At 35.6% G+C, this 20,332-nt stretch overlaps 1 protein-coding gene across 1 annotated transcript in view; it reads right to left on the bottom strand.

Annotated features, from left to right (window-relative positions):
- Window positions 1-20,332, bottom strand: part of Dnah7 (dynein axonemal heavy chain 7) — a 210,385-nt gene that overhangs the window by 87,229 nt on the left and 102,824 nt on the right. The window contains exons 31-39 of the mRNA XM_042688311.1: window positions 19,317-19,466; window positions 16,843-17,025; window positions 15,941-16,117; window positions 12,484-12,615; window positions 10,948-11,172; window positions 8,651-8,848; window positions 5,946-6,101; window positions 3,190-3,358; window positions 487-613 (exon numbers count right to left, since the gene is read on the bottom strand). Coding sequence (XP_042544245.1) covers window positions 487-613; window positions 3,190-3,358; window positions 5,946-6,101; window positions 8,651-8,848; window positions 10,948-11,172; window positions 12,484-12,615; window positions 15,941-16,117; window positions 16,843-17,025; window positions 19,317-19,466 — 1,517 coding nt within the window. The remainder of the gene's footprint in view (window positions 1-486; window positions 614-3,189; window positions 3,359-5,945; window positions 6,102-8,650; window positions 8,849-10,947; window positions 11,173-12,483; window positions 12,616-15,940; window positions 16,118-16,842; window positions 17,026-19,316; window positions 19,467-20,332) is intronic.

The raw sequence follows: 20,332 nt of genomic DNA, 5'->3' as shown, positions 1-20,332 counted from the left end.
AAGGAGCCAGGAGCCAGCTTTCTACTGCATTACCATTGGCTAGGGTAAGGAATGACATTTTCCCAAGAATGGGCCCCAGGGAGCCAAGAGAGTTACTGCGCAAGTGAGCATGGATTCCTGACATACATGCGTCTTGTGAATAAAAACAGAAACTCCAGAGCTAGGGAGACACAAGTCCCCATGGAACAAACTCCAAGGTGACATCCTCAAAATTCATAGCATAAAGCAAAAAGTCATAGCATAAGCCTGTTTTGGAAAACCTTTCCAGCATTAGTTGTCATCAGTTGTGAGACTCAAAATAGTAATTTAAACATGCATGTTATTCAGCAGAATACACTGCTTCTTTGTGTTATGTTGTCATAATAAGAAGGGAAGAAGGAAGGCGAACAATATTATCTTCATGGAAACATTTGAGAAACACTTCCTATTTGGCATGTTTCTAAGACTTATGACACTTGATATAAAAAATAAGTAAACAATACTTACCAGATTTTTAAGTGCCAGGTTAAGATTCTAGAGAAGATTGTGAACATGGATTTATCACTAAAGTCATTGATTGTTATAATATTGAAATGTCTCATATATCGAGGAGTTACTGGATTCCGACCACCACCTAAATATTAAAAAAAGTAATTCTTAACAATATTACCAGAATATTCCAAAGGTTTTTTTCTCCAATTCTTGAAAACTGACAAATTCATGCTATACAAAAATTAATCTATTATTCAAGAAGCCTTGATATCAAAATTATTTTCCTTTCAAATTCAAAACAGTGTTTTGAGTTGAATTATTTGAATAAAATCAAGTAACTAGCATACTCTTTGGTCTACATTGCCAAAGGAAATCACAATATAAGAAAAGTGCTGCTGACTATGTTCTCCATGGTTCACAGCCTAAAGCAATAAACATTCTCGTTATAGCCCAATATTAAGGTAGAATATTACACAATATGAATATAATCTTGGTGAATCTAACTGGCTAAATCTTAGGATCCTTTTCATGCCAATCTTGGCATAAAGCCAAATTCTTGAAATGAATTTCCTTGAGACTGATCTATGTATTACATAAATCTTCCCTGGCTGATTTTATTTGTAAAATTTTGGGGAATCATCTGATTTTCATACAGTAATTATTATATTTACAATAGGGTGCTTAATAGGTGACTTGTAATTCAGTATGTAATTTAATAAAATTATATCTCCTTTAATATGTATAAAGTTCAATGCTTAGCATGCTCATGGTCCTATATTTGATCTTCAGAACAACAAATAAAATAAATGCATAGACAAATGCATTTGCTTTTTAAAAGTGAAACTATCATACAACTTCTAGGCAAGAAGTGATTTCTAAATGAAATTATAAAATCACTGATTTACCTGGGCATGTTTAAGGAAGTGGCAAAAGTCACAGAAGGAAAGTAGAGAACAGCTATCCCAACTCAGTTTCTTTTTTTTAAGTATTTTTTTATTGTAAAAATACTGTACAGAGGGGTTACAATTACATGAGCAAGGTAATGAGTACATTTCTTATCAAGCATTGTTACCTCCTCCTTTGTTTTTCCCCTACCATCCCTTCCCTCCCTTCCCTCCCACCTCCACAACTACACAACTACCCCTCCCTCCCTCACCTAAATTGTAAAGTTCCCAACTCTGTTTCTAATCTTCTCCCCCACAGGAGAAATAGCAATGTCTTTCTAAACAAGGTCCTAGGGAGGATATCCTGTGGATTCAGTCTATTCTTCTCATCAGTCCCTAATTATGCAGGTAAAACTGGGCACTTGAGTACAGATGACTGACAACAGGAGCCATACAGGCATGTACTTAAAAAAAAAAAAACTTAAAAATGATCCAGTGAGCATGGTGAGAGAAATTACTGATTTAAAACAAACTATCCACATCAAAGATTTAGTAAAGGTTGGCGAAGGAGGCAAATTCAAGAAAGAGTTCCTGAAGTGGAATATTCATGCAAGAAATATCTTGAACACACTAGCATGTCAGTAAAAGAACAATCTCTAGTTAGTAGAATCAAGTCATTTTAGACATGTTAACATAGTTTTCCTATATAGAGAATCCTTTCAGTTTAAAATTTTCTCTGAAAATTCTAGAAGTAAGTTCTTCCAGGCACTTTCTGAATTCCTTTTAGCAACCTGCCTAAAAACAGAGACTGGCAATGAGTTAATTGTGAGGGAAGGACATACAAAGCAACAAAGAAATTATCTTATAAATATGTTAGAAACAATAGCAAAAAAGAAAAACCATTTGATCCTTATCTTGGGGTTCATTTTGTCTAACATCAACTTATCTGACCATTTTTGCTTGTCTCAGACATATACTAGTTATTGCAAATATGTACTTGATGTTGGTATAATTTGGGGAGGGGAAGGGAAAAAAACAAATTGTTTAAATAGGGATACAGGTAGACCCATTGCAACAATGAGATGTACAAGACATTATGTCGAAAAAGGAACTTTACAACTGTGGCGGGGTTGGGGGGGAGGAAGATGGGAAGGGATGGGAAGGGAAAACAAAGGAGGAGGCAACAATGCTTGATAAGAACAAATTGTTTAGATAGGGATATAGGTGGACCCATTGCAACAATGAGATGTACAAGACGTTATGTCGAAAAATGAACTTTACAATTTTGGCCAGGGGTGAGGGGTGGGAAGGGGGGAGCAGGGTCGGGGGAGGGGGGAGATGGGAAGGGATGGGAAGGGGAAACAAAGGAGGAGGCAACAGTTATGCTTGATAAGAAATGTACTCATTACCTTGTCCATGTAATTGTAACCCCTCTGAAAGGTATTTTCACAATAAAAAAAAATAGTAGAAAGAAAAAAAAAACTAAAAAAAAAATTGTGAGGGAGCAGGAAGATTCTATCCAAAGGAAGCATAGAGGAAATGAACTGTCCTGGGAAGACAACGGGAGATCTATCCGGTTTCTGGAATGCAAGGGCATTAAATGAGAAACTAAGTTCCATAAAGTAGGAGACTAGAAGATTTGGAAAAAGTCAAAGGTGAATGGAACAACAAAGATCACCCACTTTATAGAGTGGAATTGTGGCAAATTTCATTATGTTAGATATACATAGGACATATATACAGAAAACTGTCATTCTCTTTGTTTCTCCATTTATCTCTATAGCAGCCAGAGTGATTCTTTCTCTGTTAATAATCATAATATCAGAATATATACCTGGAGGTCCCATGGCACACATGATCTGAATGTCCACTAGTTTAATCATAGAACAATCTTTGAGGTCATACCAATTCCAGTGATCTAACCATTGTCTAAGTAACTCAATGGGAGGCTGGGCCCCATAGACCTCTCGAGCAGGCATATTGACGTCATCTACAAAGACAACCTAAGGATGAAAAGAGAGGAGGCATTATAAAATACCATGTAAATGATGTTGAGGCAAATTATTAGATTACACTCTTGGAAAGTACATGTAACAGAAGTGATGGCTTATTTTCCAAGCATGGAGTAAGGAAATAGTTCCCCATTTATTATTTACCTAAGAATGAAGAGAGCTCATTACTAACCTTTATCAATTAGCCCTTAATTATCCTCTCATATAATTTGTTTCTTAATCTTCCTTGGGTTTTTTCATTGTAAAACAGATGAGAAAGGTGTGAGTTTTAGATTATAACCACTGAGTAGTAAAAGTTAAGATAAGAAAGAAGTTCTTCACAGGTCATCGAATTGTTAAAGGTCTAGGATTGTAAGTAGAAAACACTCTGATGACTACAAATGTTACTGAAAGAATTCAGAAGAATAATAAGAGGGGGTGAATATGATCCAAGCACATAAATGCATGTATAGAATTATCACAAAGATCCTTTTGTACAATTGATATGTGCTAATACAAAATAAGTGGGAAAGAAGCAAGATGGCATTGTAGAAGCTTTTTCTGTTGGAGTCAGTGAATGAGAAGAGTCAGAGTAACAAAAGAGAGATACTTGGTAGAACAAAAGTGAGGAAGACTACTAAGAACCACATGAGAAGAGCAGTTCAGGTGAAAAGTATGACAAAACAGAAAGGTGACAGAGAAAATTAGAAACAATGTACAGCTTTAGTGCAGGTATCTTTTGTAGGGAAGGAGAAAGGAGAAGCCAAATCTCTCTTTGTCCTGCTTGGGATGATTCAAACTTCCAACCAATGAATTGGCCTCAGTCATGTAAATCTCAATGCAGGAGCCAAGAAAATATTTTAAAAACAAGCCAGCATGACACCTCTAAATATCAGCAACCAGACAACAACACACACTAAGCATAGTGAAGAGGAAAAAAGCACAAAGAACTCAAAAGCATGATTATAAGAGTGATCAACAGAATGTAAAGGGAGACATGTGAATTTATATATATATATATATATATATCCTCTTAAATGCATAATATATATGCACGCAGCTGAAGAAACTCAAAGAGAATATAAGAAAATACCGCTAAATGAAGTAGAGAAAAATATGTAAGAAATAAAAGAGATTCAATAATAGTACAGAAATCCTGAAAAAAATCAACTAAACTTCTAGAAAAGAAAAAGACCAGTAATTCAAATAAAAAATCAATGGACTATCTCTCCAGTATAGTGAATCAAATTTTTTAAAAATATTAGCACTATAATAACAAAGACAGCTCTAAAGAGAAAAAGAACAGAAGACTCAGAAAAAGAAAAAAATATACCAACACAGCCATCTGATGATTGACAAAGTAGTCACAAAGAATACACTGGAGAAAAAACTATCATCAACAAATGGTGCTAGGAAACTGGTTACTATATGCAAAGACTAAAACTAGACCTCTGTTTCATGCCTTGAACACAAACTTCAGCTCAAGGTGAATTAAGATCTTAATCTCTAAAACTTTGAAACTACTACAGGAAAATTGGAAGATATGGGCAAAAATAATATTTTCTGAATAAGATGAATTGTTTAGCAAATAAGAGCAAGAATTTACAAATTAAAGATTGGGCATTTCAAAAGATACACTGGTAGAATCAACCAGAGTGGAAGAAAATCTCTGTTCAATGGATAAAAGATTAATATCCAAAATATTCAGACCTCAAAAAATTAAGAAGAAAATCGACAAATAATTCAATTTTTAACTGAACAAATTGAATAGGCATTTCTCAAAAGAAGAAATTCAAGTGGCTAATAAATGCACAAGGAAATGTTTAACATTATTGGCTATAAATGTAAATCAAAATTATACTAAGATTCCATCTCATACAAATCAGAATGTCAATCATCAAGCAAACAACAGCAAGCAGTAGCAAGGATATAGGGTCATAGAGGGAGGAATTAATCTCACTCACTGTTGGAAGGAATGTAAACTGGTACAACCACTATAAAAATCAATATGGATGTTCCTCAGAAAACTAAAGATAGACCTACCCTACCACCCGACCAGACAACTCTTGTATATGTAAACCCAAACAAAAATTGATGAAGAGAGACAGAACTGCATTCCCATGATTGTTGAAGGTTTAGTTCTTAATAGCTAAACTGTGAAATCCACTGAGGTACCAATAACGGATGAATAGATGAAGGAAATGTGGTACACCTAAACTACAGGAACTAAACCATAAAGAAAAAAAATTATGTCATTTACTGGAAATTGGATGGAACAGGAGATTGTTATATTGAACAAGATATGCCAAGCTCAAAAAGCTGAATATCAATCATTTTCACCTATTTCTACTTCACAAGGATGATGATGATGATGGTGATGACAGTAATGGTAGCCTGCCATGAATGTAAAAGATGGGCTGTGTAGGAGAGGATGAGTGGGGGAAACGTGGAGAATAGAGGAGAAACTAAGGGGTGAGGAGAACTGAAGTGTATGTGCGTGCATGGGATTGTCAATAAACGTATTATTATATATGCTTATTCAAAAATAAAATAAGGAAAGATAGGATTAGGAAGGTAAATAATTTCTAGAAAACATTACCATTCTCTTGCCCAAAGGAGGACCAAAAACTCCTTTTCTTCTTTTATCCAATTTCGACATGATAATATTCTGAGTTTGAGCTGCTGTCGTTTGCGCTGAGAAGTTAACTATGAGAGGTTTGTAGATTTCCTTATTGATTTGATTCAAAAGAAAATTCTATGTAATGGGAAATAGTGAGTAAGCTCGTGTTAAAATGTTTTTCTAATTCTAGAAATTTGTATCAATTGACTTAAAAAATTTGAAATAAGTATACTTTTACTTTTTACCCTGATGCTTTAAAAATTAAATAAATAAAACAAAGATTTGCATAAGTGATCATTACATGTTTTCTTCCATTTAAATGAATTATTAGCAATTCTTACAATTTCTCCAGAGATAAAATTCCATTTAGCCCACTGGCTAAAAATATATATGATGCTAGCATATAAAACTCCCAAAATTAAGTATAACCCTGTGAAAATGACTCATTTTTAAAAAATTGAATGATAAAATATGCACTAATTAAAATTATTCTATGAAGGCTATGTGGTTATGTGGAAGGAAATTACTCATGTCAGCTGACATTTAAATGTGAAGTAGACAATACTACTAACTATTGCATTTGTACATATGTACATGTCACATTAAATGTTTCTACATTTAAGTTAAACTCATTAGAAATGTAAACTATGTGCAATTATAGACTCCTCTTCATAAGAATTTTAACTTCTTCAACATATCTGCTGTCAACCAGTGTCTTTAGAAATGGTTTTGTGACATATCATTATGATTTATTTCATTTTTTACCCCACTCCAATTCATTGCATTTTATGTAATATCTAACCAGAATATTATCTATTTTTTTCATTGTTACTTTACAATCTAATATACAGAAATGCAACAATTTGAAGAAAATATCATTACAGCCTTTAACTTCCTGGTTAATCACTTTAATAAAATAAAATGAGGGTACATACAAAAGTTTCTCATATGAATAAATTCTCAATAAGATTTTTTGATGTGAATGTCTCACTAAAACAAACTCATTCAAGTAATTGCAATGAAAGTTATTTTCTCAAAATAATTCCTTTCACTACAGAATACATTTTTGAGCCCCCAGACTTACATTTGTATTATTTATGACAAAGATATAATTACTTCACTGGGGCAATAAAGTGTCCCTGCAAGACAATTTGATTCAGTACAACACTTCTGAACAATTGTTCACTTCTGAACAATTATTATTGAAAATTCAACTAACCTACATAGGCAGAGATAATAACAAAAATTTACCCACAAAATTAATTTCAATCTTGTTTTCAATGCAAAATACCATGAAAATTAGAAAATTGAATTAATTCTCATAAAATGTTAATTATTATGACATATCCGTAATTATCTTGTAGAAGAATATGGAATGCAAAAGTGTTTATGATATGAGTGAACAAGAAAAAAAGCAGATTATAAAATTACGTTCCAATTTTGCAAAAGTTAATGATTTTAATACCAGGACAGACTATTATCTGTGCTAAATTTGATGGCTATATGAGTGACAACAGCTAAATTTTTCTCGAAATAATACCTTTATTTCTGTCAAATCTCCATTCCCTATCTCTTGATGTCATAGAAAAATCCCTGATCATTTTCAGAGTTGTTTTCTTTCTTTTCTTTCTTTTTTCCCAAATACAGATCAAATAAACACCAAGTCAACTTCTCCCCTGCTTTCTCGTGAATATTCCCTGATATGATAACATGTCATTGCAACACTTTATAAAAGAGATTATATAATACATGAGTACTAGGAAAATTATTTGACTACATTCATAAATACATTCCAGAAATATTAAGGATTCAATTTAAACTAGAGTCAATGAAGCATTAGAAACAAGACATTGCCAAAAACTGGGAGAGCCGGGTGGTGATGTCACACCCGTCATCGTAGCTACTGAGGAGGCTGAGATCTCAGGATCATAGTTTGCAAACACATGAGGCAGAAATGTCTGGGAGACTGACTCTAAAATAACAAGCCGAAAGTAAGGCTGAAGGCATTGCTCCAGTTGTAGAGTGCTACCTGAGCAAGCAAGTGGAGCAAAGAGTAAAGACCTTAGTTCAAAACCTAGTACTGCAAAATCAATAAGTAAACAGAAAATGTTTTCTAAAATATAGAAATGCGAATTAACTAGAAACCTGGGACTGCAGAGGGGCTAGGAGTAAACTGCTGAAATTCTTTTTTTTTAAAGTAAGTTTTTTGTATTGTGAAAATACAGAGGGGTTACAGTTACATGAGCAAGGTAATGAGTACATTTCTTATCAAGCATTGTTGCCTCCTCCTTTGTTTTTCCTCTACAATCCCTTCCCTCCCACCTCCTCAACTATACTCTCCTCCACCCCCACCCTCGCCTAAATTGTAAAGTTCATTTTTCCACATAGCATCTTATACATCTCATTGTTGCAATGGGTCCACCTGTATCCCTATTTAAACAATTTTAAACACTGAAATTCTGAGCAGTGTTTGTTAAAGCAGCTGCCTTATTTTTTCTGCACACTGATTTAACTACACATTAATCCTGTGGACATAAAATAATTTCTAAAGTTAAATATGAAGTCCAACTAAAATACACTTTTTGTGAAATATAATTTTTATCCTGAACAAACTATTATTAAAAGAAATAGCATGGTTAGTACTACTACGTACATCCTAATGTATAGATGTTTACAATACTTACAATGATATAAACACTCTTTCCAGTTCCTGTTGGTCCTACAAATATTGAAGGCTTTTGATGCGTGGTCAAAAGGTTCATTAATACAGAGTATCGAATTGTGTCAAGAGTTGGCACAATAATCTCATTAAATTGCATATCTTTGGGTATTGGAGGGGCCTCTTCCAACTTCTTTATCCAGGGCTCCCATTTTCCTAGTCCCTGTTTATAATAAGTAGCGAAAATAGTGAAAGTTACTTTGTGAAATATCTTTAAAAGTTTCATACTTCTGCATTGTAGAGAATATCAAGACCAACAAACCTTGAGAGTTAGATTTGTTTTACCCAAATACAACATTCAGTTAAAAAGCTAAGTTTCATATGTAAATTAAGGAGAAATTAGCTTTTGTTTGAAGTAAAATGAAAAATCACTGCTTATGCTAGTACCTTGGATTATTTAGGAGCATTGAGTAAATTACACTGTATCCACGGATTAAGTAAAAAGGAATTTTAAATGGTAACACAATATTTTCTCCTGGGATGATCAATTACTTATTGCTTAACTTTTACAGTTCTAATTCTAATAAAATAATATACTAAAAGTATAATACACTCAAGTATACAGTCTGTAGCATTAACTATGTTCATATGGCAGCCTAACAGACCACAGAACAGCAGAACTTCCTAATTTGTGATTATTATTATGAAGAAACATTATGCTACAACTTTGTACCTGATTAGTTTATGAACTATAATTTCTGATAGTGTTTATCATAAAAAGTTTCAAAACTTCCCTGTTGGTAGAATGCCATTGCCCCTCTTCATTCTTAATACAGGATAAAATCCAAATTCTGGTCACTCACTTCCCATCAGAATTCAGACCCACCTTTCCTTCCCATTGTCATGTAATTTATATGCAGTTCTCATGGATGAGTACATCACTTGCACAAGTCCCTCTACCATGGGCCTTGACACATAGCACCATGTAAAGAAAAGGCAATGCCTTTTCTAGAAACTTCTCTTAAGAAAACAACCAGATATGGATATAGTGATTTGTGTCCAACAATAAGCACCAAAGAAGTATTTATAAAGTGGAAATCCTGAAAGTAACAACAAAAAAAAACTTGATAGACTCTAGAGAGGTCTTAGAAAACAAATGTGCTGAAGAAACATTAATAAGACATAAGGTGTTTTCTTTATTAAGTGAAAAAAGGATTTAAAAAGCCAGGATTTGGTGCTCAGGAGGGTGAGATCTGAGCATTGCAGTTCAAAACTAGTCCAAGTAGAAAGTCCATGTGACTAGTATCCCCAATAAAAACTATACCTCTCCAAAAACTCAGAATTGAATCTGTGGCTCAAGTTGGAGAGAGCTAGCCTTGAGAAAAGAAAAAAAAGGACAAAAAAAATACCCTGCGCACCCATGGGTGTGTATATATACATATATATACATACATATACATGTATACATATATACATGTATATGTATTTCAGATATATGTATGTATATATGCATATGTATATGTATGTGTGTATGTCCTAAACTCTGTCCTCAGCACAGTGTCTGTAGAAGATGACGTATATAACAATCAAGCAAATACTACCTACATTTTTATTATCATTATTATTAGTCATAGTATGAATATTAGTGTGTTGAACTTGAACTCAAGGCCTTACACTCTACCTTAGCTTTTTTCTAGCCAAGAATGGTGCTCTACCACTTGCTCCACAGCTTCCCTTCCCACTTTTTGCTCATTAACTGGAGATAAGAGTTTAAGGCAAGGACATTTGACCGGGCTGGCTTCTAACCAAGATCCTTAGATCTGGGTCTCCCCAGTATCTAGGATTATAGGTATGAGCCATCAGCACCCTGCTCCATGTTTTATTATTCAATGCATTTGGGATATGTTGAATGAACATTTAAGCAGCTGCAACCCTCCAGGATTTAGTGCCTGTAATATACTAAGGAGTACATGAAACCCCAACAGGTAGCCTTCAACAGAGGTGCCTGCTACTGAGCTACATGGTATGCATATGATTCTATTTAATGAGTATGGTTAGTTCACCAAGTGTTATTGTCACCATATTTTAGTTGCTAAGAAAAACTATATTCAGAGAAATTAGTTAGTCCACAGCTGTGTAGAAAGAAAGTTTACTAAGATGCAAACCCAGGTACATCTGAATTCAAAGCCAGTATATCCTCCTTGAGTCCAGGTGGTCTGTTAAGATAAATAGCGGTGTATCAATGGCCACAAGGGCCAGTATGTGCCATGCCTCAGAGGATACTGCCAGACTGCCAGCTGGAAAGCTTGCTTCAGAACTCACCTCACTGATAAACTGATAATCATAAATTGTTCCTTTATCAGGAAATGGGACAGTTAATTTCTTTGTGGATGTATTTTCTGTACCACTTAGTAATTTAAATCTATTTCGAGTAAGGTCTGACATTGGACCTTCCATTAGTTCTCGAAGAATCTTACTAAACTTCACCCGGTCCTCATCTGTACAAGTGGCGCCGACAGACCAGATCAAGGAAAACAGAAATATGCCCTGCAATGGAGAGATGAGAAGATAAAGCAACAATTAAGGAGTCACTTCAGATGATCCTTGCAGCTGAAATCATATCAGCCAGACTGATATCTCTGAAAAGAAATCCATGAACTATGAAACAGTACAGATCACAGAAGGATTTTATAAGAATTACATTTTTTTCAGATTGAATTGCTTATAAAATCTAATACATAATATAAATTCTAGAATAGTGAAACTTTGAAATAAGTACTCTAGTAAATCTTATGATTTTTTAAATACTTAGGAAAAGACTGATCTTAAAAGGAACATTGAGGTAAGTTTTTATTAGTGTGTTAAGACACACTTATAGGTAAATAACACATTTTATCATTTAAATACCGATATTCTGGGTTAAAGTAAGACAAGTTTTTATTCTTTCATTTGTTATATCTGAATGCTAATTATATAAATTATAATTGCCATCCCATAAGAAACAAAAGACACTGACTTATTCTTACAAGACTCAGGCAAGGAGAACTGAGTAGAAAATCACCACCAAGTGGATGAGAAAATCTGTTTGCTTATTTTAAAATCAAATCTCCTTTTAAATGCTAAAGGTAACAGAGTCCTGACTATGCTTATAAAAGTTGTAGATTGAGGAGCTCCAGTGGCGCAATCGGTTAGCGCGCGGTACTTATAAAAGTTGTAGATTGACATCAGAGTGTGGTGGTTTGAGACCATCTTAGGCCAAATGTTAGCAAGGCCCATCTTGAAAACAAGGTGGATATGGTGGTACATGACTATAATTTCAGCTACTCAGAGGGCGAGACTGGGAAGATCACATAGCTCAAGGCCAGCAAATCAAAATATTAGCAAGATCCCAACACAATTAAGAAAATGGCCATAGTGACGTGTGCCTGTGGTCCCAGCTTTGTGGGAATCATAGAATAAAATTTAAAACTTGCTTATCAATTACCTATGTCTTCTTGCTTTCCTCAACCAAAATATACATTTGTATACATTATGTATCTACCTTCCTAGGTATAGTTTGTGTATAGTAAGTTTATATAATTTTTCCTTGTGAAAAACAAAGAAAATAAATCGAAGAACAGGGGAAATGAATTACAATTTGGAAGGGAATTGGAACATATTGGGAATAGATTGTTGTTGAGGGTCATCACTGGGGTCTACTCAAACCCCATGATGCAGCACAACTTCTGGTCCAGAAGCTGGCAGTCAGCACTTGGCTTGGGGCTTGACTTTCCCTCCCACTTCAGCTCCCACTGCTGTCTTGTCTCCAACTTCAAGAGCAAAACAAGCCTCCGCAATGCAGAAAGGGACGGGTCCCACCTCTAGCAAAGAGAATGATTCTCGGTCATTTCTTTCCTTTTGTTTGGCTTCATCAGCAAAGTCATCTATAAAACAATCTATCAGATTCATTAAGGATCGGACCAAGTTTGTATCTGAAGTAGGAGATAATTCCTGCAAAGTCAGAAAAAAAGCTATAATAAATAAATTATATGAGGCATTAGATAAAGTACTATCAGCTAATGTTTATTCAGTTCATTTAATCCAGACAGCTGTTATACATATGAGTAAGTATTGTTCTAATGATTGTTTTATAAGGGGAAACAGTGGCATAGTAATTCCTTGCTCAAGTATGTCAGCAGGCAGTGTCTTGTTTAGGCAGTATGTGTTCTTCAAGCTCTCTTACACTAATTCTGAAATTCAGAAAAGAAACATCCTGGTACCTGTTTGATCAAAGGCATAGATTCTATCCTTTATTAATTTTACAAATCAAACTGCTAAAAGGTCTTTCAGAGAAGGTAATTAATTAGCAAATTTATAATGTTTAATAAATAAGCCTGCTTTGGAAATATTTATGAGCCACGGCAGTCGTTAGAGTAAACACCATCCTATGAATTACATATCCAAATCTCAAGTCCACAAAACCATTGCTGGAGTTCTGTAAATGCTAGGCGCTCCTATAACAACTGACAAATGGCATATCATGTAGAGTTCCTAGAACCATGTGACATATAACATTCTCAATGGCTATATGTCAGCTGTCTTCCCAGCCCTAATTGCAAGCATTAAGAGTTGTGCTGCTTCAAAGTGAACGTGTAAAAACTCACTCTCTGAAATCAACCCATTCCAGACAGGTGCTGTTGAAAGGGGGTGACATTGATCAAGATGCACTGCATTCATGAACTGCAATTCCTTTGTACAACTACTTCCAGGTAACTTAAAAACTCTAAGAAAGACAAATTCTTGGGTGGGAAGGTGGCTCAGTGGTAGAGCGCTTGCCTTGCATGCATGAGGCCCTGGGTTCGATTTCTCAGCACCACATAAGCAAAAAAGAAAAAAGCCAGAAGTGGCGCTGTGGCTCAAGTGGTAGAGCGCTAGCCTTGAGCTGAAGAGCTGAGGGACAGCGCCCAGGCCCAGAGTTCAGGCCTCACGACCGGACCCCCCCCCCAAAAAAAAAGACAAGTTCTTATTACAAATGGGAAACAATAGACATTTAGAATTTCTTCAAGGGGGATGAAAGTCATGCTGTACTAAGTTTGCTTTACAAGTTTTATGTTTTGCTATAGAAATGACATATGTGGGGGCTGGGAAGGTGGCTCAGTGGTAGAGCACTTGCCTTGCATGCATGATGTCCTGGGTTCGATTCCTCAGCACTACATAAGCAGAAAAGAAAAAGCCGGAAGTGGTGTTGTGGCTCAAGTAGTAGAGCACTAGCCTTGAGGTGAAGAGCTGAGGGACAGCACCCAGACCCAGAGTTCAGGCCCATGACTGGACCTCCCCCCCCCTCCCAAAAAAAGAAAAAGAAATGACATATGTGGAAATTTTATTCATTTCTTTGTGATAACTAAATTCTTTGACAGTGCTAGGAAGAATAAGAATTCCATGGCTCATTTCATTATGGCCCTTTGCTCATGTATGTGCATACATGGAAAGAGCAGCCTACACACATTTTCTCCTTGGTGACTCCACGTGCCTTTGTCTCCCCACTTGCATGCTTTTGCTAAAGACAGTCCATATTATCAATTGCCAGTTCTGTGGGATGTAGGTCTGCCCTTTTGCTGCCTTCATCTCGTTTCCTAGTAGCATACCATAATTTGGACAACTTCCTTAATAAAATCTTTTCTTCCTTCTTATCACCTTGCTTAACTCACTAGTCGATCCACCTGAGGTTCCAGCCTCTACTTTTCTCCTTTGGCCTCAGATTTTATCTGAGTATTTGTGTGCTAACATGGTTTTGAAATCCATTCTCCAAATCTGTATCCTGAGCCAAACATCTGCCTGCAGTCCTTCTCCAACAGCAGGAGAAATATCAGTCCAATTTTCCTGTTTGTTCCTGAGCCAAAGGATTTCTGAAAGACTTCTGACCAACATCTTCCAATGTAAAAATTAATGCCTGTAATTAAATGCCTGTAATTTGCTGCTGGAAAGGGGTTGAGAGTCTTAATGGTGCTTCAAGTACTCAGGCAGACTTCATTCTCATTAGCCCTTTTCTCTCTTTCTCTGTCTCGTCTACCCATCTCCTAACCTAAGGTACAGTGAAAGAGAGAACAGATTTCCTACTTTAATATCTCTAATCTTTATACCACATATCACATATCTGTAATATATCTCTAATCTTTATACCACAGACTGACTTATTGTTGGAAATCTGAAAAGGAAAGAAACGTATAAAACAAAACTTTAAAACACAACAGCCCATCATAAATAAATTTGTTATATACATTTTTTTCTCTATCCAGTCAGCATCACACAGGCGTTTGGGGATTTTGCTTTTCCCACTTACTTTATTAGCATCAACTAGCTGGACAGGGTGTTTCACTTTGACATGTTCACATATACATATGCTATACCTTGATCAGATTTATCCTTTTGTCACTCTCCCTATCTTCCAAAGTAATCAGAAAGCTTTACTGTTCCATTCTCACACATGTGCATACAGCATTTGACCCTATTCACCCTCTTTCACACTTTAATTACTTTTTTTTATTTTTAGAATAATGTTTTCTCAAACTCTTAAGATGATTCACTTCTAATATTTTTCGAGAATCATTATGTGAATTAAAATCTTTTCATTTTCATCAGATAAAAGGCTGCCGCCAGTCCTGGTGATACAAATTTGTGATCCCAGCACTCCTGAGGCTGAGGCAGGAAGGTTTTACAGTTAGAGACCAGATTGAATGACATAGTAAGGCTACCTCACAACGGTGAAGAAAGAAAAAAAAGATTAAATAGGCAAAGAAAAAGTTATAAATATTTTATCCATTAGTTGATGATAAAAAAAGACATTAAGATTAATATACTTGGTTCACATGAGTTTTCCATTGTGACGGTGGTTCCTCTCCAAAGACAAGACCAGGCATGGTGGGAATGACTGGCTTGCTCCACTCACAGGCTTCTCACACACTGAGCAGCAGGTGCTGTAGAACAAGGCAGCGCTCTGCACGCCAGCTCGTCGCAGCACAGACACACACGCTCCATACATTGCTTACAGGCTCCCATTCTGTCCACCCAGAGCCTGTCCACAACAGCGTCTGTTTATCCTCCCACTGGACAAAAGTGGCGTCTGGCCAAATATGGCATCGAGTCACCCAAGGCAGTGCAAAAGACACTCAGGGTTCAATGAAAATGTTGAGCCAGCTGGAGTTTGGTCTTTGAGAAGTGCAGGTGCCCAGTCCTCTTGAAGAGAGGGTGAGAGAGACTGACTAACTCTACTCACCCGTCACCTGTTTATTATCTTAATCTTTATATTCTTAATCTTAAAGTTCTTTATTCCTCTCACCTTTGTATGCCTTCTAATAAATTCAACAGAAAGAGGAACCATTCTGTCAAATAAGCCTATTATAAACTCCTTTTGTATAGCATTGACTGAAGGAGGTAGAATGTTGATCCAGGACAACATCAGCGGCCTCCAGCCAAGCATGTGAGGCTCCATGTAGATCATACCACATCTGGACACCTGGAGAAATAAGCATTGTTTACCACTAAGACAGAACGGGTAACGTTTGCCTTGTACAGGTCAGTCTGCTTAGACATAAGTCAAGTAGTCAAGAGATGACAGAGGAAGAGATTTACTATCATAGATAAGCTAGCTCATCAAAGCACCTAATTGTCTAGTCATCAGATAGTTCACAGTTCTGCAAATCTCAAGAGCATGGTTCATTATTTCCTGAGCCATTCTCATAACTGCAGCTCCTGACATAGAGCATGATGGACAAGACAGAACAAAATGCTAAGACCCTCTTGCTAATCATTAAACTCACAGAAAGGAAGGGAAACAAAACTCCATCAGATCACTGTAAACATAGTGGTTAAGTGCGAAGTTAAACAAAACATTGGGCCCTAGATCTGGTCTCAGTGGTTGGCTTTTCTGTGACTCACCACATCTGTTTCTTAGCACTGTCAGGAAGGTGTTGGGAGGGAAAATATTTATAAAATTTCATGGTCTCAATTTTTGTGAGCTCAGTTTTTTAACCAAATAGAGGAAAACAAAAAAGACAAAAGAGGAAAACAGCCTGATCACTCCATTTGCCCAGATATGTCAACAGATGTCTGCCCATGAGAATCATAGATCACTTTTATAATAAATTCTCCCAATAAGTTTCACTTAAAGTCAAAGCTAATGAGTAAATAAGACAGTCCTAACATTGCAAAATCTATAAGATGTCAAAACTGAGAACTTACAGTGGCAGGGGAAGCAACTTCTAAATCCATTGGTTCAAAAATCAGATTCATTTGCGGTGACATTTGAATAATTTCCCCGCTCATCAGACACAGCTTTTTGTTGTCATCTAGCACAGTATTCATGTTTTCAATCCATACAGCATCTACTGGGCCATCAAAAATTAACCACTTCCTATCTGGAGTCTATTTTATGCATATGGTCAATGAAGGGCAAAAATGAGACAAAAGAAACAGTTCAATAGTAACATTTTAAAATTTCATAATATAACTGAGTTAATTTTACCATGAAATATAAGGGTAACTTTGAATGGAGTATATATGCACGTATATAGGTAAATATATACATACAAATATATAATCTATGTGTATAAATTTATATATATGTACATGTTATATCAAGGAAAGCTATTTTTTGCTATGGACAAGACAAAACCTAACATCTTTCCTTATAATTCATATTACTCAAATTTATATCAAATGTTTTAGAACATATTCAAAGGCAGGGAAATACAATTTTTAGTCAGATATGTCTGTATTTAGAGATTCACAGATTACTGTTCATGTGCACATTAATAATACTTGATGATTCAGATTAATTACTCTTGGGTGCTAAACCAAACTTTCTCTTCCCTCTATTAAGTGATTCACACACATACAAACTCTTATAATGCTTTTCCTGGGCCAAACTTGTGTTATAATGGTATATGATATTAAAATCAATATAACATTCATAGTCTCATAACTATTTAATAAATATTACAATGTTTATACATCTTCCAGACTGTAAAAAATGAAGGAGTGCCTAGAAATTGACCAGAAGGTAAAAGTATGTGGTACTCTTTTCCAGATAATTCAACTTCTTGTCTTGTAAGTAAGTTCAAGATAAAGGATTTAAATTCATTATAGCACATTCTCAGTCCCACAGACAACTCATGACAAGACTGTGGGTCTGCTTTGGGTCTAAGCCACCCGCACCTACATTCAGAACTAGTTTTCTCAGAGAAGGCAACCTAGGAGAGCTGTTCTCTCTCTCTGTCTCTCTGTCTCTCTCTCTCTCTGTCTCTCTCTGTCTCTGTTTATCTGTGTCTCTCTCTCTGTGTCTGTGTCTGTCTGTCTCTCTCTCCCTCTCACACACACACACACACACATACATACATACACACACACACACACACACACACACCCCTCAAGATCAAGTTTCACTCAAGCTGTGTGCTTGCCATTTCTCTTACCTTTCACTTGGGAAACATTACAATGCAAATATGACCTTGAACATCATAATCAAAAGTATCTTTCTTTTCATTTGGCCCTACTGTTAATGAGTTGGATGACTGGATAATCTACCCAATGCCATCAAAACTGCAGTTTCCTGAAAAATGTAAGCTATGTAACTGAAATAAAATAGAGATTTCTCAGGACTATTTCTTTGTAAACATTGAGACTGTATTCATTATCTAGAGATGTCATATATTATTCTGGAACAATGTGGAAAGAGAGAAGATAAGAAGCTACATCAGTGGCTCCAGACCTCAGACTGCTTGACCTGTGCCCTGAAAATTATTTGATCCTCACATTACAGGTTAAATTCAATCCTCAGAGAGATATTTGCTACCATGAGAGCTGGTGCTATGTGTTACTTGCTTTTTGTGTCATTCTGCCAAAAAAGAGTAGAACTGAGATTTCTGTACTTATACTGAGCCATGAGTCATGGTCCACCAACCGGGTCATTAAGTGGCAAAGAACATCAAATCTAAGATGTATGGTATAAAGAAAACATTTATAAAGATAATTATTTAATAAACAAATTAGCTATCCCCAGTCTAGACCCCTTTTCCTGCAAGCCTCAGCAGGTTGTATCTCCTTGTATGATCCCATCACACTCTGCAATGGAGAACCAACTGAAAGATGACAACTAAGTTTATACTTTTTGGTCTGTAGACATGTTCATGGACACAGGCAACAAACACTGAGAATAAGCCAAGAGTAAGTAAGGCAGAAGCTGGTACATTGCTTTTCTCTTCTGCTTCCATAGGCAGAATTTTCTTCCTAAACTACTAGATGGCAAGTGTTGGAATTTTATGACATCATTTTCAAGATAGATATGCAGTTTCTCTCAGAGCACGGGACTATATCTCACAATTAGTGGCAGCAGCTCAAAGAATGGGGAAAGGAAAAACACTACCAAATAGGTGGAAGGACTATGGTATTTAGATATCCGTGTTCCTGAATCATCTAGCAAGGGAGAGGGAATCGGAAATGCCTCTCTCTGATTATTTCATTTCCTCACCAGGCAAAAGTGCCTCTTAACATGGACCTCTGGGAAATAATCCCTGATGATCCAGTCGTGTATATTTTGATCAATATCTTAAGTGATAAATACAAGTGTTTGAAATAACTGAAAAAAAATCAGAAATTGGTCAAAAGAAGTCATCATGATCTTTTACAAATATGCACTTGAGAATGTAAGTACTTACCATAGATGAGGCAAATGCTCTAAAACTGACAGCAAGGACGCCGTCAGACCACTCATGGGACACCAAATCAAACTGGCCATACAGCTGGCCCATTGTGACAGACTTAGGGTTTAGAACCGTTATTTGAACCTTGTTTTCCTCCATTAGCCCCTTAATGAAAAAAGACATTCCATCGTTTATTTATTTTGAAGAGTTCTCTATATATTCACAGAAAACATGATTTCTAGAAAATCCTAAGAAATCTACAGAGACACTACCAGACGAAAGGAATGGATTTAACAGGGAACCAGTGCACAAAATAAATAAATGTATTTTAAGAAATCAATTGTATTCTCTTTACAATACCGATGAAAAATGGAAAAATAAGGCTTTAAAGTCTTATTTATGATAGTATTTAAAAGCTTACAAATCCATAGGAATTAGCACACATTTTACACAACCTGCAAATTTAAACTACACACAGGATTGCATTTTTTTTGTAAAAGGTTAGATAGTAAATACTTCTCAGATTCACATTCTGCTTTGCTTTTTTAATTTTTTTAATTTTTAAAAATGCTAGCACCATTTTAAGTTCACTGGCATTATAAAAATAGGCTTTGGCTAAATTTGGCCTGTGGGATATAATTGCAGAAGCTTGTGACAAAATGTTTTCTAAGAAAAACAATTAAAGATATAAAAACGCAGAGAAATATGTACTTCCGATGGAGAACATAACAATTGTCCATTTGAGCTAGAACTCTTAAAATTGGTGTGTGACATTCTTACAAGAGATGCTAGTGATCTTGGAGCATACTCTTTTTTTCTCCTTAATAGAACTTATTTTTAAGACAAGTTTTAGGAATATTGAAAAATTGAACAAAAAGTCTAGATTCCCAAAAATGGTCTACTTCCAAATGTTCTCTGACAACAATGTCCCCTATTAGTAACATCTAATATTGATGTACACAATGTTATAGTTGATTAGTTTATATTAATACACTAAGCCAAAAGTAAAGTCAGTACTTTATATTAAGACT

The sequence above is a fragment of the Dipodomys spectabilis genome, unplaced genomic scaffold (assembly GCF_019054845.1).
Source record: "Dipodomys spectabilis isolate Male_0828 unplaced genomic scaffold, ASM1905484v1 ptg000115l, whole genome shotgun sequence".
NCBI lineage: Eukaryota > Metazoa > Chordata > Mammalia > Rodentia > Heteromyidae > Dipodomys > Dipodomys spectabilis.
Note: the sequence above shows the minus strand (reverse complement) of the source record. Positions and strands in the feature narration are given on the sequence as shown.